Source organism: Coturnix japonica, chromosome 3, assembly GCF_001577835.2.
Source record: "Coturnix japonica isolate 7356 chromosome 3, Coturnix japonica 2.1, whole genome shotgun sequence".
NCBI classification, from domain to species: domain Eukaryota; kingdom Metazoa; phylum Chordata; class Aves; order Galliformes; family Phasianidae; genus Coturnix; species Coturnix japonica.
In genome coordinates this window covers 87,601,699-87,613,354 of record NC_029518.1, presented here as the reverse complement: position 1 = coordinate 87,613,354, position 11,656 = coordinate 87,601,699, and the positions used below count along the sequence as shown (strand labels likewise).

Sequence of the window (11,656 nt, the reverse complement as noted above, 5' to 3'; positions counted from 1 at the left end):
AAAAAGCCACATCAACCTGTTTTTCCAAGTTCTTTGGCGTCCTGTCTGTTTGTAATTAGTGCTAGGAATGGTATCACGTGTTTTAAAGCAGCTTCTCCTTTACAGAGATCCAAACATTACACACACACACACACTGTTACTTGGGGTATTCTGCTTAAACACTGCTTTCATCCCATTTACTCCCTGGGGCTTACATACATATATATACATGTGCTGGTTTTCTATTAGAGCCAGTAAAAAGAATTACAAGTCTGGCTGCGTGTTAATTGGGAACTGTACTTGCACAACATGGAAATCTCCATCTCAAAGCTTCCTGCTACACTGTTTTTTTCCAGCTGGGAGCTTCATAACTAATAAATAACCCCCAGTGTTTTAAACAAGCTGCTTTTTTAGCTGCTGACTCCAAAGAAGCAGGATTAAATGTGTCCTATGTTTCTGTGCTTCTTTTGCTGTTTGAAACTTCACTGAGAAGGCTCTGCTATGGTAGTTGCTGTTGGCAGGTGATGGTATTTTAAAGCATACAGATTCCTCGACCTTAAGTCTCTTTACCATGCAGATTAACACAGTTTATTATGGAAAAGAAGGTATATTGTATGCCGCTATGACACAAGTGCTGCTCCCGTGACTTCCTGTCTAATACTGAATCATTCCCTCTGTTCATCAGGTATTAATGCTTCAGAACAGGCTTTTTAAGGCCGGTGTAATTTGCTCATACTTAAAGCAGTATTTCAACAAGACTCATCTGTGTAATTTGCTCATACTTAAAGCAGTTTTTCACCAAGACTCATCAGTTTGTGGGCTGTTCATTGAGCTGCTGTTAGGTACTGGTTTGGGGCATGGCAGGGCTGTGAGGGCCCTTCCAACCCAACCACTCTGTGATTCCGACTGCTTTTTTGTCACCCTAATTTTAATCTTGTGCTGTGCCCATCGAGGCAGCTGTTATTACTGCGGCCAGTACGGAACTAAACGAATTCTGTAACCAAACATGTCCTGGGGATGACTTTTTACAGCCACCACACAGTTTGTACACAGAAAGAACGTGTGGTGACGATACCCGCTGGAAGCAGCGCGGGAAGCCGCAGCCCCGAGTCCCAGCGGTGACTCAGGCCCTCCATGGCTCCCGGGCAGGCTGTTCCGAGCCTCGTGACGATCCGTTTAGAACCGCTTATTAACGGGCGAGCCCTGTAGGGCCGTTCGGCTCGAGCTCCGCCCGCTGGTGGCTCAGCAGGGCCGGCCCCGGGGCGCATTGAGGGGCACGGCTCGGCTCGGCTGAGGGCGGCGGGCGGCGCCGTCTCCCTTCACGTGACCGCCAGGCAGCGGCAGGCAGAGGGAGGCAAGATGGCCGCCGCTGGGGGTGCTTGGTGAGGGCGCTCGGAGCGCCGCTGCCCTGTCACTGCCCGCTCCGACGGGGAGTCACCGCACGGCCAACACCAACGGCTCCGTGGTGAGCGGGGAGGGGACGGAGCGGGACGGTGTGTGGGGGAGGGAGAGGCCGGGAGGGCTCTGAGTGCCAAACAAAGACGCGGGGCGCCGCCTCCGAGGTGCGGCTGTACCCGCTGATCTCATGGCCGGGCCCTGCACAGAAGCGGTGCTTTGAAGGACCGAACGTTTTCTATTTTACAAAGGAGTTGATTTCTTTTTCTCCCTTGAACACCTCGCTGTGCACTGTGTTCTCGTTCTGCCTTCCAGGCAGAGCAGTTTCTCTGCTGAGGTGTCAATCCTGTTGCTGGTGTTTGGGATTTAACCTCTAGTCTGCTTTCTCTTTAATAACCAGTCCCAGCTCTACGGTATTTAGCACTGACAGCCACCTGGAGTGTTTGAGGTGGTGGAGGTTGGTTATTATTTAAGCAAATACTTAATATATTTAAGCAAAATCTTGGCAGTACCTATAGAAGGAGTACTTAAAAATATCAATCGTGTCATGTCACTCAATGTCCGGCTCATCAGCCGTTCTTGATGTCTATTTAAATACATATGTGAAGTAATAAGGTGTCCTGAAGGACTGATAATGCAGCTGAGAGTGACAATGTTTCTGTAAATCAGCAGATTCTTGCAGTCTTTCCAAAGCAGTGATCGTGTTCTTCAGCACAGGAGGGAGAGCTGGTTAATCCAAACCAAACGGCTTAACCCTTGTGCAAATGTTACCTTCACTACCCTCTGTGCTCTGAATGTATCTTGTCCTCTCTTGGTTTGTTCTCAGTGTCTGAAAGCTGTGCCATCCCTGGGCACTGTGAGCATTCCAAGCTCAGCAACAAGGAACATTAGGTTTTGCAAAAGCAGCTCCAGGTGCGTGTTTTAGCATGTTGTGCTGTGAGCCAGAGGCTTCAACTGCACCTGAGGGCTCACACCAGAGGTGAGGCAGCAGCTGTGCAGCCGTGATAACCCAGAGCTCCAGCAGTGATTGCTGGAGCAGGATCTTATCTGTAGGGCGGCAGAGCTGCCTTTGCCTTTCTGCATTAGAGCAGGAACATGAAGGGAAAGAGCTCTGCTTTGAGCCGGAAGGACTGCTGAGTTCTTTATTTTTCCTCTGAGAATTTACTGTTTGAACTTTGACTGCAAATGCATTGTATAATTTGCTCCGTAAGACGTTGTGTTTGTGCTTTGTGGGTGATTTTAAACATATCCTCAGTTTACTGGGTGTGGGAAATAAGGGTGAGAGCTAAGGCTGCTGGAGAGAGTTAAAAGAGGGAAGATTTAGGTTGGATGTTAGGGGAAAGTTCTTCACTAGGAGAGTGGTTAGGCCCTGGAACAGGCTGCCCAGGGAGGTTGTGGATGCCCCGTCCTTGGAGGTGTTCAAGGCCAGGTTGGACGGGGCCCTGGGCAACCTGATCTAGTAAAGGTGTATGTTTGGTGGCCCTGCCAGGCAGGGGGGTTGGAACTACATGATCCTTGAGGTCTCTTCCAACCCGGGTCATTCTGTGATTCTGTGAGAGCTGGGGTGCTGGAAGGTGGAGTGGAGTGAGAGCCAGTGGCAAAAGATAGGTACCTTTTGGTTCCTGGCTTTTCATGTGGGAGGGGCTGTGTGTGTTTGTACAGGGCCTATATGGAAACTTGCTGGATGTTGTGTGCCAAGTTTGGGCTTTTTTGGAACAGGTTTGAGGTTTGGGTCTTAAATAGTGTCTGAGTCACACCGTTTGGTTCATGTATTTTGCTTGGCGTGTGGAAGTCTGGAGCATGGAGAGCTCAGGTGCCTAAATCTGCTTTGGAATTTGTTCCTTAAATTGCAGCCTGGGTTTAAGGGTGTGATTTACATTCCTGCTTCTCCTCTCTTCTCCCTTTGTTCTGCTTTGCCTACAGTTTATGTAGCTTCACAGCAAGTCTTCTGTTCCTTAGCGCTGTGTCTTAACCAAGAACACTCTCCCATGTTATGTGTTAGCGTGTCAGTCAGCAGAAGCTGTGTCACATTGAATAGGAAGTTGACAACGTGCAGTCACATGCAGGCTTGTTTGGACTGACAACTTGCTTGATAAATGGTGCTCTGCAAAGTCCTGTATGGCTGTCATTCAGATTATTATCACTAATTTCATAATGTTGAGTTGTCTCCTTGCTCTGCTTATCTCCATAAAGGTTGCGCTGTACATGACAAGTGTATCTGTAGCCTGCACAGGTATTCCCAGTGTTCTGTATACAGAAACATTTATGTGCGTGAAAGACTGCTGTGCATTGTATTCATAGTTCCCATTTGGTCAGTACATAAAAAATAGGGTAACTTTTGTTGCACAGCATATTTAATCTCTCAAGTGTTCTGTTTAGGGGAATAATGGGGCTTAGTACACAACTGCTGATGTATTGACATGAACAATCTGTGTTTTCTAACGTTAGAATTAACTCACAGCCTTTACTCACAGCTATTTTATTATTATTTTTTTTAATACAGGTAAACTTTGTTACAGGAACATTCTAAGTACTGTGTGAAGATGGCGAGTCTGATGAGTCAGAGTCTGCTGACCTATGCAGAAGAAGGCAATGTTCCTGCTCTGAAAGCACTGCTGGAGAAGTGCAGGGACGTAGATGAGAGAAATGAGGTGAGATGGTTTTTGTGAATGTTATTCCATACTGCAGCTTTTATTTTATTAAGGAACAAGTATAATCAGTGAGACCGCACTAGTAAATATAACAGTGTCAGCTTTATTTTCAGCTGTTTGCTTACTTTTGTACAGGCTGAGCACACAGTGTTTAGTCTGTGAGCTCTTCAACATCCTTCGTTGTAATTGTTTTCTCAGTTTGCCTCTGAGCTGGAAAATGCGGATCCATCCTTACTTTGTAGATGGAGATGATATCTGCAGCTGGGAATTGCTTCTTAGTTCACAGAGGCAGTTATGTGTGCCTCATAATTGAGCTCGCTTAATGGTTAGGTCAAGGTGCTCAGGGACATAGAGAGAAATCTGGTGCTAAGGATGGAAGTCCTGCAGCCCCTCACAACAGTGTTCCGGTGCTTAAAAGTGTTTCTTCTGATATCTTTGCATTGGAGAAGGTAATTTCTGGACCCAGGCATGGTCTGCATCAGTTTCAAACCCATAAGGAGGGTAATTCAGCAGCACTGAGTGCAATTCTGTTTCTAGTTTTGGACTTGCCAAGACCTTCTCTTCCCTCTCCCAGGAGTTGTGTAAAAACAGAACAGATTGCCTGCCAGCCCCAGGGGGGCATGTCTGTAAAGACTGCTGGTGAGCCAAGGCTCATCGGTGCCAGGACCTTCCTGGCAGCAGTGACTTGCCTGAGGGTGAGCTTTGGAGAAACAGGCCTTTCCACTACTTCTCACTGACAGTTAAAAACTGGGATCTGAACTTCATCATCTTCTGTAGTTCTGGGCTTTTATTTTTTAGTATATATGTATAATTTGTGTCATTTCTCATTGCATCACTTTTTGCATGTTGTTTTAATTTCAGAATGGCCAGACTCCACTCATGTTGGCTGCTGAGCAAGGCAATTTAGAAATTGTCCAGGAGCTTCTCAAGAAGGGAGCTAATTGCAACTTGGAGGATGCGGTGAGTACTAGCACTGTATGTTGCAGTACCTAACGGCAGAGGGTTCAAGTCAGGCAAAGGAAATGTGTCCTGATGAATGTTGAGGGGACGGGAAGAAGAGATGATAGAAAATGATATGTAAGCAAAGTTTTATCTGTCTCAGTATTTCTCAAATTACATCCCTTGATTTCTAAGATGTTTTAAATATCTGAGAGTCTGTGCTGAATGCTGCTGATGATTTTTTTTGTAGGGAATTAGTACTGTAAAAAGGATTTACATTGATATTGTTGGCTGTCATTGGAATCAGAGAATAGGTGAAACAGAGAAATGTTGCAGCAACAAAGAATTAATATCCAAGTGATTTTTCTTGTGGCATTAGTGATGTGGTCTGTCAGGCTTGTACTTTGTTTTTTGTTTCTCAATAACTATTGAGGGAGAGTTTAGGTTAAGGATTATTTCACTTGAAAGCCAGAACAGAGACAAGTAGAAAAGGGGACCGGCAGCCACCTGAAGTAGCAGGTAGTAATTGTTATAGTCTTGTAGTATTATGACAGTATTGTAGTACTAAATATGACTTACTATTTTTCCTTCTTTAGGATAACTGGACAGCTCTTATTTCAGCAGCTAAAGAAGGACACACAGCCATCGTAGCAGAACTTCTCAGTTATGGAGTCAATTTGGAGCACAGGGATTTGGTATGTCTTGTCCTGGTGTAAAACTGACAGATTCTGTGTTTTGGTGACAAGAACAATTTAGTGACATAGAAATGTTCAGTTTATTGAAAACATACCCATCTTTTATTCGTTTATTGTGTATTGTATCAGTGCTGTTACAATGGAAAAGGCTTAAATACTGTTCTCACAGTATCACAGTGGTTTTCTTGTGTCTCTCTTACTATTCCTTGGTTAGTATTTTTTTAAATGTTACTCCTTTTCAGAAGCTGCCTTGTTGTATATGCTTTTAATCTGTTCAGCTGTGATTACCCATCTAGAAATCCTTGTCCCCAATATGCTGGCACTTGATTTCACTGATCTTGCTCAATTTTATATGTGAGTGTTACAGTCCAGCCCACATAATGAATTGGGGAATTTGTTTGTGTGTTAGATTGCTTGGTTGCTACTTTGTAGAGCTACAAACTTCTCTGTTGACAGAAGAAAAAGCTGGGTATCACTCAGAACTAATTTTGTTCTGCTTAAATTAGGAAACCACTAAGAGACTTCAAGAGCTTCCCTTAACTGCAGTTTCACTCTGAAGACTGTGGCGTGCTGCCATGTCATCCTTTTTCCTAGTATTGTAATGCTGGTCACGTCTGGTTGGCAAGCACTGTTTCTAGGCCCATGTCAGTCTGAGAGAGACCTTGAAAATAAGTATTAGAGAGTAATAAAAATTATGCTTATAATTAACAGAGGCACACAATTGTTTTAAAGTTAGCTTTGGTTACCTGCCCTAACGCATGCCTGAGATGATGAAACCTCTTTTTTTCTCTGAGAGTGGTCGGGCACTGGAATGGCTGCCCAGGGAGGTGGTGGAGTTACCATAACTGGCAGTGTTCAAGAAGAATCTGGATAGGGAGCTAGGAGATCTGGTTTAGGGGTTTTCTGTAGGTATGGTAAAGGGAGGACGGTTGGACTAGATGATCCTTCAGGTCCTTTCCAACCTTGTGATTCTATGATTCTCTTTGTTTCCATGCTTACAAACTAAAATAACCACATCTGTGAGGTTTGGAGCTAATTGCTCGTAATTTCTCCTTAATAAGGATATATGGCATCTGTCAGGAAGGAAGGAGTAATTACATTGTTACTTTGCTTAGGACATGTAGGTATCTGTTAGACAAGTGAAGAATAATTACTTCAAGTTAATTGTGAATTCTAGCCTTTAGTTTTAAGGCAAAACTTTCTTTTTGTTTTTTCTAGTCATTGGTTTGGATGCACTTGATGTCTGAATTATGTGTTTACAGGAAATTCAGTCATGTTTAGGGTGCAGTATTCTGCCAGGCTTTGCATTCAGCAGGGAATTAGTATTTGCACACATGCATTCATTACGTAAGTGGGTTTATAAGATTGTGTAGCCAGTCCTTGTTATGTTTTGCACTTGAAGAATAACAAATTAAGTAACAGTCTACAATTAAGTTTCTAAAGAGTATTTATCAATGATGGTGTCTGTTTGAATTGTGCTTGCCAGGGAGGATGGACTGCTCTGATGTGGGCCTCGTATAAAGGCCGTACCGAAGTAGCTAAGCTGCTGCTTGAGAAAGGAGCAAATCCAAACATCACTGGCATGGTAAGTGTTTGCCTTAAGAACCATCTATTTTCCATCTCCCAGCAAGATGTTTAAAATCTGGAATCCTATCCTAATCTTACCTTGATTAGCGTCTTTGTCAATATAACATCATTGTGCTTTATTAATGGAAGTGATTGTTTTGATTTTGTGTGACAGCCGCTGTTTTTTGATTAAAGTAATTAAACGAGTACCTCTTAGTAAGATTCAAATCAGCAGGAGAGGAGATAATAGAAGAAATCAGTAGTGTATGTTATCTTGCATAACAGCTGTCATTTTTCTGCATCTGTATAAGTTAATGAGGTAACTAATCCGTGCAGGTGAGAAACAATTTGTTTTAATTGTTCCATTAGTTACTGAGTGATCATAGAACTGTGTGCCATAATTCTGAGACAGATTATGTAGATAGGATTTTGAGATTTGTTTCAACTTGTGTTTTTATAAAAACAAACAAACATGCATTTTGACAGATTATACCTTAACATTTGTGGTAACAGAGAGCTGACAGCATAAGCAAGTTGGTGGCTGATGCAGTAGTGACCACTGAAGGGGAAACCTGTAGCCACTTCTCTTTCTGACTGTGTCCCATTCTGATTCTTCTTTGAGTACGGAGCTTCTGCATGGCACAGTTATCTGCAGCCTTGATTTCGATACTTAAGGATAACGCATAACTGTTTTGATTTTTCTCTTACATTACAAATGTGAATGTGAATTTTTAAGCCTTGTTTATGGAGTTACAAAATTGTAATCATCTAGACAATGTGCTAGGAAACATTATATGTTACTAGGTTTAATTCTGTATGTCCCTTCTCCTGTGTGTTCATCGCCTCCTGCAATACTGTGATCAATGCTGTGTTTGAGAAATGACAATGAAATGAGTATTATTTCCTGTGGTTCATCCTATATTCTTTATCTTTCAAGCAATACAGTGTTTATCCAATTATTTGGGCAGCAGGACGGGGTCACTCAGATATAGTACATCTCTTACTGCAGCATGGAGCTAAAGTGAACTGCTCTGACAAAGTAAGTGATGTTTCTGTAATGCTCTTTTTTTTCATGATTGGTACATTTCTTGTGAAAGTGAATTGAGTTGTTTGCATGTAATATCTTAAAATAATTGTAGTTTAAATATATATAAAACTGTGTCAAGTAGTTTAATGCTTGAAGTTATATTTTGCCCATGAGATTGGAATTAATGTACTTGAGTAAGTCATGATAAACGCAGGAAGTTCTTTCATAGGATGCTGAAGATGGCTGTAAGCACTTGTTTCAGTGGAACATATTTCTGTTCTTTAAGCCGTTGGTTGTGTAGACTAATAGCTTTTATTGCTAGAATCTTAAAGAAAATAAAAGTTAGTGGCTTTTCAGATTTATATATTAATTTTTAAAATGAAGTTGTATCTCTGTAATGGTAAATGACTGAAGTATAGGATGAGCACTAAAATGTAGAAGATACTGAATACGACAGAATGTTTTGCAATACTTTTGCAGTATGGAACCACCCCCCTGGTCTGGGCAGCTAGGAAAGGCCATTTGGACTGTGTGAAATACTTGCTGCAAATGGGAGCTGATGTTGATCAAGAAGGAGCTGTAAGTAACTGCTTGTTTTCCAGTGGAAGACAGAGGCACATACATCTGTGCTATTAACACACATAGAGATGTTTACGAACACAAAGAAATGTAACTCAGTGCACCTCATATGAACATAATAGTGACAGTTACAACTTCTCAGAAGTCAGGGTTGGCTGTTTGTTTGTTTGTTTTTAAGTTTCAGCCACGTGATGTTATATTTCTAATTGAAGCAGATTCCATTATCTAGCAACTTAAATAACAAATAATTGAAAATACTGATTCAAACTAAGTAAATTGGAATGGAAAATTATGTAAGACAGCTTTTATTTGTATGATTATTTCTGAAGTTTGTATGAAAAACAAAAAAACAAAAAACCCAACTCTTTCTGAGCAGTGTTGACACACTGACAGTAAATAAAATGGGATGGATTTCGACCGGGACCAAGTGCCGGATCCTGCAGTTTGGCCACAGTAACCCCAGGCAACACTACAAGTTAAGAGCAGAGTGCCTGGAAGACTGAGGGGGAAATGGACCTGGGGCTGTTGGTCAATAACTCGTCTGAACATGAGCCAGCAGTGTGCCCAGATGGCCAAGAAGACCAATGACTTCCTGGCCTGTGTAAGAAACAGCATTGCCAGCAGGAGCAGGGAGGTGATCATCCCTCTGCGCTCAGCCCTGGTGAAGCTGCACCTTGAGTATGTGTTTAGTTTTGGGTTCCTCACTACAAAAAAGACATGGAGGCCTTGAAGTATGGTCGAGAAAGGGCAACAAAGCTCTGAGGGGTCTGGAGGACAAGTTCTGTGTGGGGTGGTAGAGAGAACTGGGATTGCTTAGTGTGGAGAAGAGGAGGTTCAGGGGGTGACCTTACAGCTCTCTACAACTACCTGAAGGGAGGCTGTGAAGAGGTGGAGGTTGGCCTCTTCTACTGTGTAACTAGCAATAGGATGAGAGGGAATTCCCTCAGGTTACTACCCATGGGGAGATTCAGGTTGGATGTTAGGAAAAATTTCTGCACCAAGAGTGCTCAGGTGCTGGAATGGGCTGCCTGGGGAGGTGGTGGATCACTGTCCCAGGAGGTTTTCAAGGAAACACTTTAGATGTTACTTGAGGGGACGTGGTTTAGTGGAGATAATATTTGGTGGTGGGTGACAGTGTGGACTGGATGATCTTGGAGGTCTTTGTCAACCTTAGTGATTCTATTGATTCTGTGGTATAATGGAAGTTCTCCCTATGGCAGGAATATGATTGCACAGTGCCTAGGACATTCGAGCAGTTTGAGTCGAGCTTTTCCATTTGCATTTAAGATGTTTTCTTGTTGTAGCATTAATGTTTCTCTTTCCTTCTTCCTCTTCCCATTTTAGCTTTTTATTTGATAGTAGAAAGCATAAGCCTGGTGTTGTGAACTTCATAATGTAAAGCCAGAGAAACTTTTGGATGCCTAAAACAGATGTATCATTGGGTATTCTTCTGTTATTTAAACTGACACAGTGGTGGTTCCTATATTGACTGTAAAACAAAATCTGCTCTATACCCCCTGTGGGGCAAGTGGTAAAGTGCCGGCTCTGCTACCACAGAGGCCAAAAGCCCGGGGGTTGGACTACGATGATCTCTAAAGTCCCTTCCAACCTTGCACGAGGACTATTACTCATTACTTATTTGTTTTGCATGAACCTCTTCTCATGGACTTGCAACTTATTGTAGCGTAAAATAAGGGTGCTACACGGGACTCTGTGAGGAAATACTGTAAAACCGGAACCCAAAATGTGAACTTAAACCGATAAAGATGGGAATACAGCTTCTGATGATTGCCTCAAAGGAAGGGCATACTGAAATCGTGCAGGAATCGGTCTTGATGCTGGAACTTACGTGAATATTCCTGACAGAGTGAGTAGACTTTCCTACCGTTTAAATACCAGTATATGGCATGCACATTTGTGGGTACGTTTTTTAACGTTTCTGCCACCTAGAGGTATTTCCGTGTATTGCAGTGTTACAGCTGTGGCAAATGCTGCTGAGAGAGGAAATAAAATAAATCACTTCTTAAAATGAAACTACCCAAAAAACTTTGGGCTGGTGTGCAGCTTTCAGTGTTTTTTGTTTTTTGTTTTTTTTTTAATATTAATATCAATGATCATGCTATTAAAATAGTAAATCAGTGGGGATACTGGAAATAATAATAGATTTCTTTCAGTTGTTCCTCTCTTCCCTGCCCAATAGCAGGGATTGGACACTGGATGATCTTTAAGGGTCACTTCCAACCCAAATTATTCTATGATTCTGTGATTATTTAGTGTTAGTTGTCTTAGGAACATAGAGAACAGCTAATCCTTTTTCTCCCCGTTAGTAGTTCAGGCTTTTAGGTGTTTAAGATGGATCTGTGTTTCTTGGATGTTTGTTTTGCCTATGAGCCTGTAATACTTCACCTCTTTTCAACCAGATTGAAAGTTTTGTTTTGACTGTTGGGGTTTATTTGTTTTTTCATCTTTCTTTTAATGAGTGCATGGGCACAGTGTCTCCTTGGAGGCTGTAATTTTTTTTCCATGTTGTCTTTCTTTTTGCTAAATAAAGTTAATTCACCTTCAGTATTCTTTCTCATCTTATCCAGAGTGGAGACACGGTGCTGATTGGGGCTGTTAGAGGAGGTCATGTTGAAATTGTGAGGGCCCTGCTCCATAAGTATGCTGATATAGACATCAGAGGTCAGGTAAGTACATCAGTGCAAATGTTCACGTTCTTCTTAAATAGGATGTGAATCTGGATATCAAACAATTATAATTATGTGTATCTAAAAACAGGGCTTTAAAAAACTTTTCAGATTCTTCTCTATAGGGAACTGAGTTTC

General features: G+C 42.3%; 1 protein-coding gene across 1 annotated transcript in view; it reads left to right on the top strand.

The window, feature by feature from the left end:
* Positions 1-1,290: 1,290 nt before the first annotated feature.
* KIDINS220 (kinase D interacting substrate 220) overlaps positions 1,291-11,656 on the top strand; it is a 50,481-nt gene continuing 40,115 nt past the window's right edge. Inside the window, 11 exon segments of the mRNA XM_032443828.1 lie at positions 1,291-1,444; positions 3,878-4,025; positions 4,887-4,985; positions 5,561-5,659; positions 7,146-7,244; positions 8,163-8,264; positions 8,733-8,835; positions 9,670-9,711; positions 10,527-10,660; positions 10,663-10,698; positions 11,420-11,518. Of these exon segments, the coding sequence (XP_032299719.1) occupies positions 3,918-4,025; positions 4,887-4,985; positions 5,561-5,659; positions 7,146-7,244; positions 8,163-8,264; positions 8,733-8,835; positions 9,670-9,711; positions 10,527-10,660; positions 10,663-10,698; positions 11,420-11,518 (921 nt within the window). The 5' untranslated portion in view covers positions 1,291-1,444; positions 3,878-3,917.